We start from the raw sequence: 18,607 nt of genomic DNA, 5'->3' as shown, positions 1-18,607 counted from the left end.
GAGATCAACGTATCTAGAAACTGCTGTCAAAATCTCAGCCCGATCCAACGGTGAACGAGCTGGAAATCGAAGAAAGAATGAAGGCTGCTCTGCTGCCTTTTCTTCTCTTTTTCTCTCTTGATTTTCTTCTCCTCTCTTCTAATTTCAAATTTGTTGCTACAGTACCCGAACCACACTAATATTAACACCAAGAGACAGCCATCACATGACATTTAATGTGATGGTCCCACCATCACATGGTGTGGGACTATACACAACACCATCTTGCTCTGAGTTTCTCGACTCTTTCGTTTGGCTGAAGCAATTCAATCATTTGGATCCGTGGATAGAAGGAATGGTGCATCCATGAGCTCCCACTTCAGACAATGGAAGCTCATGGAATGGACTTGGCTTTTGTCTTCTACCAATATTTTAAAGCGTGTGATAACTATCATGTGTGGTATTTGGAAATAATAATATTTAGTAAATATACGTATAAGATAAAAATATATTATTTTATTAATATTTTTTTAAATGATATTATTTTGATAAAAGTTTAAATTTACTTTGCTTATATAAAAAAACACCTTCTTTGAATCAACCCAATAGTCACCGAGTCAATTCGGGTCAACTAATAAGTTATTGAATTAATCAAAATCGATTTCTTTAAAAAAATTTCTTGGTGTTAATTAGATTAAATTTGATAAAGTCAGTCAACCAAATTTCATCTGCATTCGAACTTGAAATCTTCCCGGGTTAGGCAGGCTTAAGGTCATATATATATATATATATATATATATATATATATATATATATATTTTATATGCAGAACAACGATGGAGATGGGTTCTTGAAAATGTAAGGTTAAGATTATTTCATTTATCTATTCTATTTTTCTTCTTTTTTTAGGTGATATACCTATGTTCTTATTTTAGAAAGAAAGAAAGAAAGAAAGAAACGTTACCGAAGTAGTCAGTGAATGATGAAACATAGCGTGCAACAAGAAATCAAAATCCAAGAAATGTTTTCCAAAATCACGATTTAGCCCTCAAATTCATCCTCCTTGCTGCATCAAGAGTTGGGTGGGTGGGGGGGGGGGGGATTATTGAATTGCACAAAATGAGTTTAAGAGGTAGCATAAATGTACAGGGAATTATGTGGGTGTGGGGGGGGGGGGGGGGGGGGAATTCTGCAACAAATGGAAGCTGCAGGTTTAAGGTTGCGAGTCAGTTTGAAGGAGACAAATGGAAGCTCAATGGCATTGATCCAAGTGAGCAACAGTAGGTAGTGGCAAAGTAGGATTCAGCAAGTCTGCATGTTTGTGTGATGTGATGTGATGTGATGTGATGTGGTGACAGATGCAGTGCAAGAAAGAGTGAGTTCATGGGCTTCTAAAACCCAAGATTTCTTGGACGAGGTCACTTCCATTTGGTGATCATTGTGGGAAGAAGCAGCAGCAGCCTGATGTTGGAGCTACATTTGATGCTCAACAGCTTGAGGAAATATTTATGGCAGAACAGGCTATTCATGGTAGCACCACCACATATGGGATTATATCTCTCCCAGCTATTGTATCCATGGAGCAATTTAGCAGGTAACACCAAGAACTTATTGTTTTGCTATTAACATGGAGAATTCACTCCAGCCCTGAAAATTTATATTGGTTTAGTTGAACTAGCTTTGCTAAGCAGAAGCTTTTGATCATTTCATGTTGTCAGCATGTTACTGTATTGAGAATCTGTTACTTCCAATCTTCTTTTTGTATCTGACTGGTTATGGGCTCATGATTTGACTAAAATATCTGAATAGAATTCAATCCAGAGAGTTTCAAACATGCTGCAAAAAACAAGGCATCAGGAAAAGTAAGTCGTGATTTCAAAACCGACAAAGGAACACTTTCTTGATTTACAAAGGAGAGGACGTTCTCGAGAGAAGGGGAGCATTAATGTCAGCTGTGATAGAATTTCATCTTCAAATTATATGTCAAAGGCAGTGCCAACACCACAATCCATCCTCCTAGGCCAAGGGGAGATGCTTTTGAACCATTCGATGTGTTGCAGACAAGCTTGTTATCATGATAAGAGCACACCTTTTGATTCCTGGACTCACATACAGGCAAATTAGTTGGTCAGCATAATATTCATATTGTTCTACAAGGAGAAATTCATTCGAGAAGAGGCATCAAAACAGGTACATATAGCATCTGCAGCAGCAGTGATAAGCATTGCTTACCTTGAGGCACAGAAGGTGACAATGTATTCTGAGGCAGAGCATGTTATGATGCTTATACTGTCATCAAATGCATAGCTAGCTGCTGCAGGACAGACTTGTTTAAAACTCCTGGAAAAGTTGGTTGGCAGACATGCTACAGGATCGGCATATGCTCCTCTACAACAGTATTCGTCGGTGTTGAAAGCATCACATGCGCTCCGGCAAGCAATGACCTTCCCGTCGGACTTAACAGCCAGTCCGGACGAGCAATTTTGTCGGAGGTCCCCATCGCAACCAGCAATGCTACAATTTCCCTTGCCATCAATAGGAGAAATTACTATAGGCAAATTAAATCCATCGACAAGGCTAACATCGTAGAAATCAACATCACCAAGAGTGAACTCGGCAATGGTGTTGGGTGGTTTACTCGGGACTGTGCAGTTTATAGAGGTGCCGCAGCTACCTGTTTGACAAGTTCCAGTGCCGTTTTTATCAAAACTGCAACCGGTTCGTGCCCACATCCGGCCACTCCATCCGGCCGTGGCGCTGTAGAAGGCGGTTTGGCCTTGTTGTAGAGCAAAACCATAGCCATTGCTATTGTTACCTCTTGTTAGGATTCCAGGCCATACTGTATCGTTGCAGTTATTAACTAACGTAAAACTTTTTGCCTCAGTGGACGTGTTTTGCCCTGCCCAAAGCAACATCACAAAACAGCAACAAAAACATGAGCGCACTATAAACTTAGTCCCTATAGTTTAGTGAAACTAGTATATTAGTCCTTGTAGTATCAATAAATAATTAACAAATCCTGTCCACCATCATTGATCATCCTCAATTTAGCTGTTTTTATTCTTAAATTACTTATTTCATAATCAAAACTTGCACCACTCCTCTACTTCTCTCTTTATTTTATTTATAAAAAAAAGTAAAAAAAAGAAGGGAAAAGGAGTGAAATTAAAGGGGGGCTAAGTTATACATGAATTGAAAAATGTAAGATCAAATAGATAGTTTATTCCATCTCCATTATAAGATATATGAGATGGCATGATTGTGTGCAGCCGCGGGTTTATAAAACAAATATACTTGATAGTATTATAATTGTAAACCAGTGCTAGATAAGTAATCGAAATTAAAGGTATGATGGAGCCAATATTTTATGATGGAAAAAAAGTTGTGTTGGTGATAAAAAAACTTAAAGACTAAATAAAATGATTTGTAGCAATTTACAGTGTTTTGTGAGGAAAGATACAGTGCTTTTACCACAAGATTTAACTTTTCTTTTAATAAAAAGCAAAAACAATTCCACAGCTAAATTTTCTATCGACTTAATATTAAAAAAAAACCCCAAAGATAATTTTGGAAGGAAAAAAACCTAGGAGGAAAAACATTGTAGCAATTGACAATGTTTTGTAAGAAAAACTATATTGCTTTCCTCAATAAAATAAAATAAAAAATCATTTAGAGAAATACTATAGCAATCCATAATGTTTTGTGAGAAAAATTACAATACTTTTCCTATATGATTTAACTTTATTGTAACTATAATTTTTAACTAACTTCATATTAAAAAAAATCGATAAAGATAAATTTTGAAAAAATCATATAGGAAAACATTGCAATAATTCACAGTATTTTAAAAAAAAAATTACACAATGACAGAGATAAAATCATAAGAAACTGCATCAATCCATAATGATTAAGCTTTTCCTCACATATTTACAGTGACAAAGATAATTTTAAAAAAATCATAAGAAAAAAAATCATGTGAAGAGATATTATAGCAATCCATAATGTTTTGTGAGAAAAGTTACAGTACTTTTCTCACATGATTGTGCTTTATTATAAAGTTAAATTCTAACCAACTCAATATTAAAAAAAAATAAAATTGATAAAAATATATAATTTTAGAAAAAAACATATTACAAAAAAGAAAATACAAAAAAACTATAAAAAAACCATGTGAGGAAAAACTGTATCAATCCATAGTGTTTTGTGAGGAAAAAATTGTATTTACTTGTAATTGTAATTCTTAACTAACTTAATATTTAAAAAATAAAATTGACTAAGATAATTTTAGAAAAAAAAATAATAAAACAGAAAAAATCATGTGAAAAAAACACTAGAGCAATCTACAGTAATTTATGAGAAAAGTTACAGCACTTTCATCACATATTATAACTATAATTTTTATCCAGTCAATATTAAAAAATAAAATAAAAAATATAATTTCAAAGAAAATCATAAAAAACAACAAAAAAAACCATATGGAGAAATACTATGTGGAAAAACACTGTAGTAATCCATAATATTTTAAAGGAAAACAATTACAAAGCGAAATTTTTAACCACCTTAATATTTAAAAAGTAAATTCAATAAAAATAATTTTGAAAAAAAAATAAAAAATAAATAAAAAAGAGGAAAGTTGAAAAAAAGGAAAGTAATTTTGGAAAAAGATAAACAAACAAAAAAAAAAGGAAAAGGGGGAAAAATGAAAAAGCACAAAAGAAAGAAAGAAAAGGAATGCGTTGTGGATTAATATTGTAATCCACAGTGTATTTGGGTGTGAAATTTTTTTAGAAAAATCATATTACAAAAAAAAACACAAAAAAAACAAGAAAAAAACTATTTGAAGAAAAATTATATCAATTCATACTGTTTTACGGGAAAAAAATTGTATTTATTTAAAATTGCAGTTCTTAACCAGTTTAATAGTTAAAAAATAAAATTAAACAAGACAATTTTAGAAAAAAAACATAATAAAATAGAAAAAAATCACATGAGAAAAAACACTGTAGCAATACACAGTAATTTATGAGGAAAGTTATAGCACTTTCCTCATATATTGTAAATGTAATTTTTATGTAGCTTAATATTAACAAATAAAATTTAAAAAATATAATTTCAGAGAAAATCATAAAAAACAACAAAAAAAATTATGTAGAGAAACACAATATGGAAAAACACCACAGTAATCTACAATGTTTTAAAGAAAAAAATTACAAAATAAAATTTTTAACGAGCTCAATATTTAAAAAGTAAAATCAACAAAAATAATTTTTTTAAAAAGAGGAAAGTTGGAAAAAAAGGAAAGTAATTTTAGAAAAAAAATGAAAAAAGGAGAAAAATGAAAAAAATAAAAAAAGTGAAAAATAAAAGGGATACACTATGAATTAATATTACAATTCACAATGCATTTAAGTGTGAGGAAATAATAATTTCTCGTACCATTTAATTATATATGTATAATACAACCCAGCACTTAATATACTAATTCAATAACTTACTGATGAGGTGTCTAATCTAGGTCAAGTTAATGAAAAATTATATTATAAGATTTGAGTTGATTCGAGTCATTACAATTGACCGTCTACTTGAGCTTCTAATACTATCATTTATAAGCTACCCTCAATTACTAAATCAAATTTCTCAAGGAAATAAATAAATTGGAAAACAACATAGAGGAAATAAGTTATAAATGGATTAAAAGCTAATAAATTATATATATAGGTTTAGTTCTTGATAATACATACCAGGATTAACTGCAGATTTAAACTGAGTCATGACTAGCTCCAAAAAAAAAAAAAAAAAACACGTAGGGGTAGGGACCAAGGGCCGAAGGAGCCATAATGAACTCCAAAAAAACATGAGTAGATAATACATTTCTTACCTGCTGCCATGGCGATCTGGAGAATGAGAACTGTCAGGAGCATGAACAGATGAAGATGGCGACCTAGGATTTGAGCCATCTCAAAGCACTATCTTCTTAGTGGGCACAGCTTGACAAGTGAGACGATGGAAGGAGGGGATAAAGGAGACAATGGAGCTCATGGCAAGATAATCAACAAGGAGAATACGTGTGAGAGAGACAAGTGAATATACAAATATAATTAAAGCTACAGACAGCTCAAAAAAGGGTTCTTTGCTTACATGCCAAACCAAACACCGATGCCATGCATGCTCTATCCATATTGTTCTCACGGCTCTCTTTTTTCTTTTCTTTTTTGTTAGAACGTAGAGATATGAACTCGAGATCTTTTTTTTTTTGAAAGGGAAATATTAATAATAGCTGAGTTATAATTGATTGGCAAAAAAACAAAAGATATTAAAATTAGGTCAAGATTATTTAAAAAATAATAAAAAAGAAAATTTATTTTAATTGAATATTCATAAGCACATTCTTAAAATACTCTTTCATATTATCTACATAATAATTAAAAAATAATTGTTAATGTTACCGCAAAAACCTATAATGTAATTTAAAAACTGTGATAAAATTGAATAATAATTTAAAAACCTATAATTATTTTTATTTAGAAAGTATTTTAATCAAAATCTAAAAATTTTTTCTTAGAAAGAAGAAACCTAAAGGGCTACAGAAATATGTCAGGCGCCTGAGTTATTTTCTTCCTCTTCTTTTTAAGGATGCGTCATGTACTAGTTCAAATTCATGCCATCTCTAGTGAATCGAAAGTCAGAATTTAAGTTTTTAAACCTTATAAACCCATTTTATAAGCCGCATTCACGTGATAAACCTAAAATGCATCCTAAAATCGCCATTTCCAACCTTAAAATACCCTTCAATAGGTTAGAAACCTCAAAATTAAACCAAATAAAAATACTTTTAAATATCAAAACCATTCAATTCAAAAGCCTAGTTTCATCATTACATTCAGTATTATAACTTTGATAAGAATTCAACTTTAGATAAAATCATCTTGAAGGCTAAAGTCCAAATGCAAGCTGAAAGTCAAGATTAGTTTCCTGATCTAATTAGAAAAATAATAACGCCGAACATCCCACTACGACTTAGAGTCTGACATAAAAATGGTGGGTCTTAGGATCCAAGAAAGGTAAAAATCCAAGAATGAGATGCGTAATGAAATCTTTGAAACTTTTCAGAAGGTAGAGGTGAACATTCCATCGTTGGATTCAATCAAACAAATTCCATGATATACCAAGTATCTAAACAAAAAGGCCAAAAATTGATGAGAAAATAAGGGTTGGAGAGAACATGTCTGTAGTTATACAACGAAAATTTCCTCAAAGGTCTAAGGACCCAGATATGTTCACTATACCTTATGTGTTTGGAAATCATAAGTTAGAAAAGACTATGCTTGATTTGGGAGCATCAATTAATGTCATGCCACTATCAATTTACGAGAATTTGAATTTAGAACTTTTAAATGAAACAAAGGTAATAATTCAATTAACAAAAATGTCTAATCATACCTTAAAGGTATTGTTAAGGATATTCTAATTATGGTAAAGGAACTGATTTTTCATGTAGATTTTTACATCATTGACATAGATGATGAATTTACTTCAAATCCAACTCAAATATTGTTAGGCAGATCATTTATAAAAACAACAGGAACTAAGATCGATGCGTATACGTGTACTTTATCTTTTGAGTTTGATGGAGAAAAAATAACATTTAACATTTTTGATCCTATGAAATATAGAAGAACATGAATATGTTTGTTATGTTAATGTAATTGACCCTATTATATAAGATGGTTATGAGCATAATTTCTTGAAAGATGCGTTGAACTTCGTATTACAGCATAACAAGATAGATAAGGATATAAGGTTAAAGAATAATGAGGACATGAAAGAAGCAATTATGTCTTTGCATTCACTAATTAAAAATGCCAAACAAGTTAGTTAAATCTCCTTTACAACTATAAAATTCTTATGAAAGGGTTTTGCCTTCTATTGAACAGCCCCTAAAGTTGGAATTGAAGTGTTTACCTAAATATTTGAAATATATGTACTTGGGAGATGACAAAACCCTGCCAGTGATTATTATAAGTGATCTAACCAAAGTTTGAGAAGAAAAACTATTGAGAGTTGTCTAGCTAAAGACAATAAAGAAAAATGCTTTTGGAAGGCAACCTAAGTGTGGTGTTACACCACAACCAATAAAGATTTTATTTTTTTTTTGGTTTATTTTATTGCTTTTTCTTTGAAATAAAAGCCTAAAGTTTATAAATGTTTAAAATAATGAGCATGTAAAAGCTTATCTAGTGGCAAACATGTTTTCAATATAAAAATAATAATAGAATTTTGACATGCATACTAAGCAAATAATCAAATTTATAATTTATATTAACTCAAATTTTTCTCATGTATAATAGTAATAAAAAATATCTATGTTTAAATTAAAATAAAGGAAGATACTTACATGTTGAAGAACTTTAAAGTAATGAGATTTCTGTTGTTGTCAAGGATGAATCATTTGTCCTTAAAGCTTTATTGCTTCTCACTTGTATAACTAAGATATTCGCAATAAAGGTTTTGAAAAAATTGATCAACCGAGAAAATAAAAAAAAACCAAAAAAAATTAACTGAAAAATCCAAACTAAGATGAAAAACTAATTAAACAGATTTTTAAAACTATAAATTTTAACAGGTCTGGTTCAATTTTAGTTATAAAACCTACAAACCAAATTGAACTAATCAAAAAAATCATAAAACGTCGCCTTCAGCCAAGGGATATAAATAGTTAATTAACCTAACATAGCATAACCCCCTCTCCCTTACTCTCATAAAAAGCCGCCGTCTGTGCAAAGACTACAAACTATGCAAACCACCTCTCCACCTTAAAAACCATTATTCTTTTCCCATTCAAGTTTTCAACTACTCTGCACAGACAATGCGATCCTTTGTTTTGACTTCTTTTCTCTCTTCACTTTTGTGTAAGCTGTTGCAATCCTTCTCTATTCTTGTAAGTTGTAGCAGAAGAAGAGTTCTCCTTTATTAAAGAAAATATAGTAAGGTAAATTTTATCCCTATAGCTCTTTTAATGAGATATCTTTACTAATCCAGATCTACGATAATATTGAGTAGATTATTTAATAAACTACATAGGGAATGCCAACAAAGCTTTCTGGCAAACAATCTCATGATCCTGAATTGAATAAAAGCATTTGTCTAGATATATAAAAGGCAGGATAAAGTTCAGTTGTGCTTTTTATAGTTTGCTTATTTGCTCCTGAATAATCTTTGAACTCTTGTGAGGCTATTTGATTTAAAACTTTTTCTTATTTGCATGCTTTTATAAGTATGTGTATCAGTGTATGTTCTCCTAGGTTACGAAACAATTTTGATATAAATGTTTCATAGGCTACAAAATTGGCTGCAATGCGAAAACATGGTTATTTGGTGTTAGCTTTATAATAAGTTCAAGTTTGTTGTTGATTTTGTTAGCTTCATGATTTGTTTAATTTTTAGATATTGATTGCTTTGTTTAGAGAGAAAGGAAGACACTCTATACAAATAGTTACAAATTATTGAGCCCTCTATTTTTTAAGGTGATTATAGTAGTATACCATGAGTTCATATTGTGTGTTTTTGAAAATCCTTTTCCATGGAAATATTTAGTTTTCATGTATGATCTCCTATGAACCATTACAATGTAATTATTTGAACCTAACATGATGCTTAACTTCTATTTGATTCATGAAAAGGTTTTTTTCTTGCTTTTGCATTAACTGGCAGAATAATGGGTAATTGGCCAAAATAATGGGTTTTTTTCTTGCTTTTGCAATTGAAATAATTGTTAGTCCTTAAATTATATTTACGCTTCTTGTTGGACTCTATTGTTAACTTGTCATGTTAAAGTACAGGAGGGAGAAAAGCTGGAAGAAGAAGAGAGGAAAGAGTCACTGTGGCTGTTTAATTGCTGGTAGGCTTCCTATGGTAGAGAGGATGGTTGTCCAGCCAGTAGTGACAGTGGTGGTGGTGGCTGAAGGCACAGTTGAGAATGAGAAATGAGAGAGAGAGAGAGGCAACATAAAAAGAAGAAAAATAGGGAAGTGACTGTTTTTTCTCTAATTTTGGACCCAATTTTCTCCTCCATCAAACCATCAAATCCACCTTTATTTATAGACACTGAAAGAGGGTAATCTTGTCTACTCTAGAGAAAAATTTCAACCCTTGATTCAGATGAAAAAGATCCCAACCGTTGACTCAAAGTAGACATGGTGCCTTGTCAAATTTGCAGTTGTAGGCTGCCTGAGTTGGCCTCTTTGGGGTGGTGTCACGTTCGTTTATTTGCTAGTGAGCCGGTGCTGATGATTAGTACTTAAAAGTGCATTTTTATTAAGGTTTTATATCATCATTTTGCACTTGAAGTATCAATAACTCCTTAACTAAAACATGTTTTATAATAATATATCTAATAATATAAGATGCCTTTAATTTATGGTAAATGTTTATTTTAAATACAGGCATATCACATAAATGAAAGGATTGATTGATGAATTTAAGAACTGAAATTGAAAGGATAAAAAGATGGCCAAACTTAGAAAATAGATGTTGGTGCAATCCAAATTGGAATACTATTCGGTAATTGAGTCATATCTGGAGCTATAGATCTCAGATTTAGGTCTAATTTATATGGATGGAAAGGTAAGACATAGGCCTACAACTTTCATATGGAGCCTAAAATCTAAAAAGGTCATTTTCAAGTCCAAATTATAGCAACAACAAAGAAGCCCGAATCTGTCCTCCAGCCCAAGCACTGTTCAATATTTTGGCCATATCTGGAGTGCTAGAAGTCGAAATGAGCTGAATGTTTTACACAAGAAAGCTGAGGCAATTTACTACAACTTTCATGTTTTCAAGTAGCTCTAATTTGGACGTTATCAATGATGTTTTGGGTAGACAAAAGAAGATAAGGATTGTCACCAAGTTAAGAGTTGGTCACCCACTCATCAATTAGTCATCAAATCAATAGTTTCCAATTTTGGCCTATAAAAGGAGGCATTTGCCATTCATTTAGGCATCTTGGTGTCTAGATTAAGATCATGCTCTTGCTTTCTCTCTTTGTATTTTTTGTAATGTTTATGCTTTGCTTTCGTTAATATCAAATTTATGCCTTTCATTTCCTTTCAATTACTTAGTTAACTTTAATCTTATTCATGTTTTTATTTTGTTTATTTATTTTTCTTTCTTTCATTATGTCTAGCTAAGTTTATTATGTTTCTTATTTTGTTTATTTATTTTGCTTTCTTTCATTATGTCTAGCTAAGTTAATTATGTCAAGGTGAAAATGTTACACTAATGGTGTAAGAATAAGTATAGTGTAAACTTAATATGGACTTTAATGTTTGATACTAACATGTTTTATATTTGTTATCTTGTTCACTCTTTAATACTTTGCTTGTGAAATGACTAATCTTGATTTATGTTGTATAACACTTGGTACAACAAATGCTTGGCACTTTCATAGCCCATAATGTATGGTATAACCGACACCTGAACTATGAAAGGAACTTGATTTGTTGTTAACATAAGTTATAATCATGAATGCTTGACGAGATTTACAAGTATTAACATTAATTGAATAAGATGACTAATGTAATCATGTTAACAATATATAATATGATTGGAACCTCCTTTGTGTGTGGTTTCCAATTCAATAATAAGAGTTTATATAATCCTTGTTTGATATACCATTAGTGGAACCTCTAAACTTGTTTGATATCCAATTGTGACGTTATCAATGACGTTTTGGGCAGACAAGAGAAGATAAGGATTGTCACCAAGTCAAAAGTTGGCCACCCACTTATCAATTAGTCATCAAATCAATAGTTCCCAATTTTGGCCTATAAAAGGAGGCATTTGCCATGAATTTAGGCATCTTGGTTTCCAGATCAAGATCATGCTCTTCCTTTCTCTCTTTGTATTTTTTGTAATGTTTATGCTTTGCTTTCATTAATATCAAGTTTATGCCTTTCATTTCCTTTCCTTTACTTAGTTAACTTTTATGTTCTTATTTTGTTTATCTATTTTGCTTTCTTTCATTATGTCTAGCTAAGTTAATTATGTCAAGGTGAAAAGGTTACACTAATGGTGTAAGAATAAGTATAATGTAAACTTAATATGGACTTTAATGTTTGATACTAGCATGTTTTATATTTGTTATCTTGTTCACTCTTTAATACTTTGCTTGTTAAATGACTAATCTTGATTTATGTTGTATAATAATTGGTACAACAAATGCTTGACACTTTCATAACCCATACTATATGGTATAACCGACACCTGATCTCTGAAAAGAACTTGATTCGTTGTTAACATAAGTTATAATCATACATGCTTGACGAGATTTATAAGTATTAGCATTAATCGAATAAGATGGTTAATGTAATCATGTTAACAATCTATAATGAAACCTCCTTTGTGTGTGGTTTTTAATTAAATAATAAGAGTTTATCTATACTTATTTGACATACTATTAGTGGAACCTTTAACCTTGACATTTATTATTATCATTGTTTAATCTTTACACGAATATTCTATCTCCAAGTTCTCATCATCATCATCTTCTTCTTCTCTTTCTTTATTACTACTACTACTACTACTACTACTACTACTATTATTATTGTTATTGTTATTATGACTATTGTTGTTATTTATAATTTGTACAATTAACCTCCCTATGGTTCGACCTCGGTCTTGCCGTGTTATTTATTACTTCGACATTCCTACACTTGGGAGAAGACATCAATCTTTTAGTCGTGTCAGTCGACCATACCCTGATGTATAGGGATGTCTGGTGATTAGTTTCGTGCAAGTTTTGGTAAATTTGGTGGACATTAAGTGCATTAAATGCACCTGCAAAGGGGATGATCAGACCAGTTTTTCTGAAAACATAAAGAAGATAATAAATAGTGACTATATATTGAGCACATAAAAAAAAAGGTTTATCAATATATTGTTTCAACAATATGAAGCAGATATATATAAATTTAATGAGAGTTTGTTTACTTGGATAGAGTAATAGATGTTAAATGATGAATGTCTTGCTTTGGAAAACTTGCAAATTGTTTTTCTATTTTAACACTTTGATTACTAGGGACTAGTAATAAGCTAGTTGGGAGGTATAATTAGTACTTAAAAGTGTGTTTTTATCAATGTTTTATATTATTATTTTGCACTTGAAGTATTAATAACTCCTTAACTAGAGCATGTTTTATAATAACAAGTTTGATAATATAAGATACCTTTAATTTATGGTAAATGCTTATTTTAAATGCAGGTATTCTCACAATTCAAAGGATTGATTGTTGTGATTAACTATTGGAAGTGAAAGTACAAAGAAAAGGCTAAGTTTATGAAGGAGATGCCTATTCACTTCAAATTCAAACATTGTTCTGTCATTGGATTATATCTAGAGCTATAGATCTTGAATTTCAGATTAATTTATATGGCTAGAAAGATAAAAAAAAATAGGCCAAAAACTTTCATGGGTATGGAAAAACCCAAATTTGAACAGGTTGCCAAACTAAATTGAAATTGATTGAAAAACAACATTACTTATATAACAAGTAAATCAATTATATAATTTTATCTCAACACCTAATAAAGGATCTAATGAAAATTTTGTATACAAATGAGGATTTATATAAATTTATGTAGCTTTTAGGTCTTTTTTCCCCTCTTATGACTAGGAATTGAAGTCCACACCCTTTGACTTTAGGATATATAAGCTCTAAATAGAGGTATAGCAAATTTAAGTTTAAATTTAGGTTAAAGCAATTTATGAACTTAAGAGTGTGTTTGTTATAATAACCAACCATGTAGTTGGCCACAATAACAAAAGTAGTTAGTAGAAAACCTATACAATTAGATAATAGAGGTTCTTGAATACTTATGGGAGGTAAGACTTAAGTGATGCTCTAAACATAATTTATTATTCAATGTTTTAACCAATTAACCATCTTTATCGATTAAATATTTCCATTCATTTTAGTGCAACATCAAAAATCTTATTGAGAGGGAAAATGATATAAACAATGGGAATAATACATGGTTTTTGGTCGTAGGCAATCAAAACTAAAACCCAATCTTTTAAAAATATATGTTATACTGTAAGTGAGAATCGTTTTCACTGAGAGTATCTATCCTAGTTTTATATCAATCAAGATGAAATGTAGGGTTTGATAATAACAAAAATAGTTTTAAGAGAAAAACTAAGAAACATTCAAATTAAATTATCAAATCAATCAAAAAACAATTTTGGTTTAAGTTAACATCCATTATCAAGTCTTTTACAATTAATCATCGATATATATATCAAACTTTGAATGTTCACTATTAGAACTATTTTTTTAGTTAATTAGAAAACAAGTAATATAATTAACCCTAACTATTACACTCAAGACAAGTGTTAAACTAGCAGGGCTCCTAGTAATTAAATGAGATAATCATGAAAAATAGACACCAAAGAACATTTATACTTAAAGTAGAAATTAAACACTCAAAATAAGTTAAATCTCATAATTTTATTGATTTTGAGGCTTCAGTTTCCTCCGACCAAATCAAATTTAGTTTCACAGTTCAATCATAAAAATCATAAAGGAGAAAAAGAAAATAGGGAAGAAAGAATAGAGAAGAAGAGGTATGATCTCTCTTTTCTTTTTTACATGTTTTTCCCTTTTTAAAAGCCTACAAAATCTCTTAAAAATACTTGCAACATTATCTTCAATAATAACCATCGAATTTGAATATTTAATGAAATTGTTAAATAATAAAATAGAGCTCTAATATAATAAAGAAAGTGATGTCTTCTACTGGAATTTCAGGCACCAAGTCTGGAAGCTTCCAAAAATAAATCACATGTTAAATTTACATGTCAAAGAATGCTCTAGCATGTTAGCAGTAGAAGTGCAATGGTTTTATGTCTAATTTTGATCTTGATACAATTAGTATTTCTCAAAAATCAAAATGTAAAAGTTATAGAGGTGTTCCTTAGGGTTCTTATAACTTATAATCATCTCAATCGGAGTTTAGAAGAAGGAGTTGTGCCTAGATTACAAAGTTGTGTTAAAATTGTCCAAAACAGTTCAATTAACTTTATTTTGTCATTAATGTCTCCTTTTGTTCTCTAAATCAAAATATAAGATTAATGAATATACTTAGACATGAAATAAGTATAAGATACTAAATATTAAACAAGAAAAATAAAATATTTTACATTTTCATTTGTACAATATCACAAAAGAGGATAGAAAAAAAAAAAAAACTAGGATGTTAATTTTATAGTTGAAGCTCTAAAACATGATATTAGAAAGCTAAACGGAAGGTATTTGCTTTTCTTCTTGACTCCTATTTTGGATTCTGAAGCCTAGGTGCGATTTTTCTTGGGTACTCAATGCCATTGCTCGTGAGCTCTTGTTGAAACCTATTAATGATCGGCGATGGCAGCAATATGGGTACTAAGATGCAGCAATATGGGTACTAAGATGCCCTCCTCCCCATAACTATTTTTGAATCCACCGACATGGTAGCTAGCACAAGGCCGAGCTCCAATTAGAACCCGTAAACAGCCTTTCCCCATCCAAAATCAATATCTCCAAGTCCAAGACGAGTGACATCAGCAATAAGGAAGTTCCCAACTGTTGTATAATGTGGTCTCCCTTTTAACACCAGAAGGTCTGCAACTGATTTAATGTATTCTTCGTTCATCTGGGTCTTCAGTCTCGTCACTAGCTCAAGTGCATATCCCAATGGGCTCTGACACAAGAGTCCAGCCTTTGAGATGGCAGTTGGGTAAGCGAAAGCATTGCCGTAGTATCCACTAGGAACTTTTAGGCCTTGCTTTCCACGTACGTTGACAATGACTGATAAACGAACAACCTCCTTGGGGTCAAGTTGAAGAGCAATTGTCCGAGATCTCCATAAAAATGAAGCCAGCACCTCAAAGTTCGAGCATTTTTTAAGGTGGGGTGGAATTGCTTTCTTATTGATTTCAATTCACGAGGGCCAAAAAAGGAGGAGCGATGGACCATATCTTTCTCATGCTCCTGCAAAGTCATGACTATGGAGGCTTCTGTGTGCGTTAGCTGGTCGTACTCATGGTGCACACAAGTCACTCGAGGTGGCCCTTCTATAATCCTACCGGCAAAGGGGTAGTAAAACACAAGTGCTTTGCCTAATGCTTCTTTGATAACCTTCACGGCGTCTTCTCCTTTCATGGAAGGATGGCTACGATAGAACATTACAAAAGGGAAATGGATACGAAGACCTTGCTGGTCATCTATATCTGAGAGTTGTTTTATTTCATGAGGTGTTGGCTTTGATGGCACAATCAGCTGTGGCTCACGACGTTTGACGAAAAATCTTAGCGGAGACGACGAGGATGATGCCATGATATATGGACGGTAATTGAGGCGATGAATTTGATTATGCATCACTTAGGCTTCTTATATAATAGTAGTCTCGGCAATGCGAGTATTAATTTTTTTTCTTCTCATATCATTGTTTTTTGCGTTTTAAAACATTTTCGAAGGAATTAAATATTTTTAATTAATTTTTTAAAATAGTCTTGATACGTCAAAAATAAATTTTAAAAAATAAAAAATATATTATTTTAATTTATTTAAAAATAAAATATTTTAAAAAATAATTATCCACAACAACCCGCTGTCGGTGTCGCGCCCGGGTAATACCGTTTGGTTTCGCGGCTCACCCTCCCAAAAAGCAGAGGCTACAAGAATATCAAACGGTGTTTTAATGCTCACCAGGCACGTACACAGAAATGGCCTGAAACGTTTAGGGTCCACAAATACTTGGCATGCAAAGATTGTATTCCATCAAAATTCAGAAGGAAGCAAACAATTCAATTCATTGCACGTTTTCCATGAACACTAACAAAGGAGGGGACCAAGAAATACATAAAAGCAATCAAATTACAGTTGTTTCGAGTGGTTCTAAGGCAATGCCAGGTTAATTTAAACATACAAGTGTTTGTGTGGTATTGCGTTTCAAATGAGATAGATAAAATTTATTTTTTTTATTTAAAATTAATTTTTAAATTATTTTAATATATACAAAAAATTATAAAATATTATTTTAATATATTTTTAAAAACATCAATGCCCGAAATACATCAAAAATCAATTGTACCCACCTAAAATCCTAAGATATTCAACCTTTTAATCCTAAGATCCCCACTGTAAGCTGAACTGCGTCGCTTGGATTTTCAATGAAAACAAAAACCACACTACAACAAAAATATAAAGTATTATTTACGATCATATTATAAAAAAGAACTTTATTTTTATTTTTTTAATCTTATAATTTATGGTATTTCAGGAATAAGAATACCTACTAAATTAGTTTGCTCGTATCTTCATTGCATGACATAAAATATAACCTTTTTTTTAAATGAAAAAAAAAGATAGAGAGATGTAATCAACATGTTTTCTAGTATGAAAAAAAATTTCATTGGGAAATGAAAAGTTAATAAATGCTTTTAAAACAATAAATATTGAATTACATACATAAATAAATATTAAAGGGAATTGTTAACACTAACTAAAAATTATGTTTGAAAATTAAGAGATGGATACAAATTAAAATATATAATTTCATCTTTTTATCTAATTATTTGCATTAAAGATTTTTAATATAATAGTAATAGTTGAAATTTTATTTAAATATAACAATTTTATATTATAGTTTTTTTATTAATTCATTTTGCTAACCAAAAAGTTATATTTTCTCAAACCATGTTATTTACCCAATAAAAACTAAAAGCAACTAGAATGAATGCAAAAAAAAATTAAATGACTTGAAATAAAAAGAAAAAATGCATTTTTTAATTAATAAATAAAAAATTAGCTCAAATAAAATAAAAAAAATTAAAGGTTGGTCTACCTATTATGGCAAGACAAATGATAAAAAACACCTCAAATGTATAGCTATTTATTCAAGATGTAAAGTTCTTCAAATTTATGTTTACATATTATTACTATTTGTTAGTAGTGAACTACTAAATAAATTAATCGCCCTAAGAAATAAAGTTCAATAGTGATTTTATGATTGAATTGATATGTTATTATTATAATTTATAGTTTATAGGCAAATATCAAGGTGCAGTGGAGCGTATTAAGTGAAGTGGTACATAAAGAGAGGTTATTAAAAATTACTAATATCCCTTAGGTGGTTGGACTCTTGACAGTTTAGAACCTTTTATAAAAACATATTATGTAACCATATTCATGAAAATAAAGCCTTTCACTTATGTGGACTTACGTGGATAGAGGTACATTATCGAACCACATTAAATTTTATGTTTTCTAGTTTTTTCTCTTGATGTAATTATTTATCAATACTTTTTGCATGTATTTTTCACAACAATTATAGTATTGGAAATTTTTTTAATAAACACAATTTAATTGAATTATTAGTGAATGAAAAATTAATCTAAAAAAAACCCTTGGTTTTCCTACTAAAAAAACTCTTGGTTTTTCTATATTTAATTCTTGATTTATGATAGCTAATTAAACATTGATAATGTTAAAAATTCATTCTTCCACCTTTTAGCTTTCAAAACTCATTATAAAAAAGAAGGGTAAATAAAGAGTTTCTAACTTGCATTTTCTAGATTTGTTTCACACTCTTT

General features: G+C 30.6%; 2 protein-coding genes across 3 annotated transcripts; both read right to left on the bottom strand.

Moving 5' to 3' along the window:
• Window positions 1-1,181: 1,181 nt before the first annotated feature.
• On the bottom strand, window positions 1,182-6,085 carry LOC105113469 (pathogenesis-related protein 5-like). Of its 2 annotated transcripts, XR_839973.1 has the most exons (4): window positions 5,858-6,085; window positions 2,212-2,878; window positions 1,877-2,078; window positions 1,182-1,843 (listed from the first exon to the last, which is right to left on the bottom strand). XR_839973.1 is itself a non-coding variant. In XM_011009649.1 (3 exons), the coding sequence occupies exons 1-3, from the start codon at window positions 5,934-5,936 to the stop codon at window positions 1,928-1,930; spliced, it is 897 nt and encodes a 298-aa protein (XP_011007951.1). In that variant the 5' UTR covers window positions 5,937-6,085; the 3' UTR covers window positions 1,767-1,927. The 2 variants fall into 2 exon arrangements, 1 of the variants encoding a protein (XP_011007951.1); XM_011009649.1 differs by having other exon boundaries at window positions 1,767-2,078.
• A 9,384-nt stretch (window positions 6,086-15,469) lies between these two features.
• On the bottom strand, window positions 15,470-16,365 carry LOC105113468 (methanol O-anthraniloyltransferase-like). The gene is given in 2 exon segments (XM_011009648.1): window positions 15,470-15,935; window positions 15,938-16,365. Coding segments are annotated over 2 exon segments (837 nt in total). The 5' UTR covers window positions 16,350-16,365; the 3' UTR covers window positions 15,470-15,510.
• Between the last annotated feature and the right edge of the window lie 2,242 nt (window positions 16,366-18,607).

The sequence above is a fragment of the Populus euphratica genome, unplaced genomic scaffold (genome assembly GCF_000495115.2).
Source record: "Populus euphratica unplaced genomic scaffold, PopEup_1.0 scaffold425.1, whole genome shotgun sequence".
NCBI lineage: Eukaryota > Viridiplantae > Streptophyta > Magnoliopsida > Malpighiales > Salicaceae > Populus > Populus euphratica.
The sequence above is the reverse complement of the archived record's forward strand: the minus strand, read 5'-3'. Positions and strand labels throughout refer to the sequence as shown.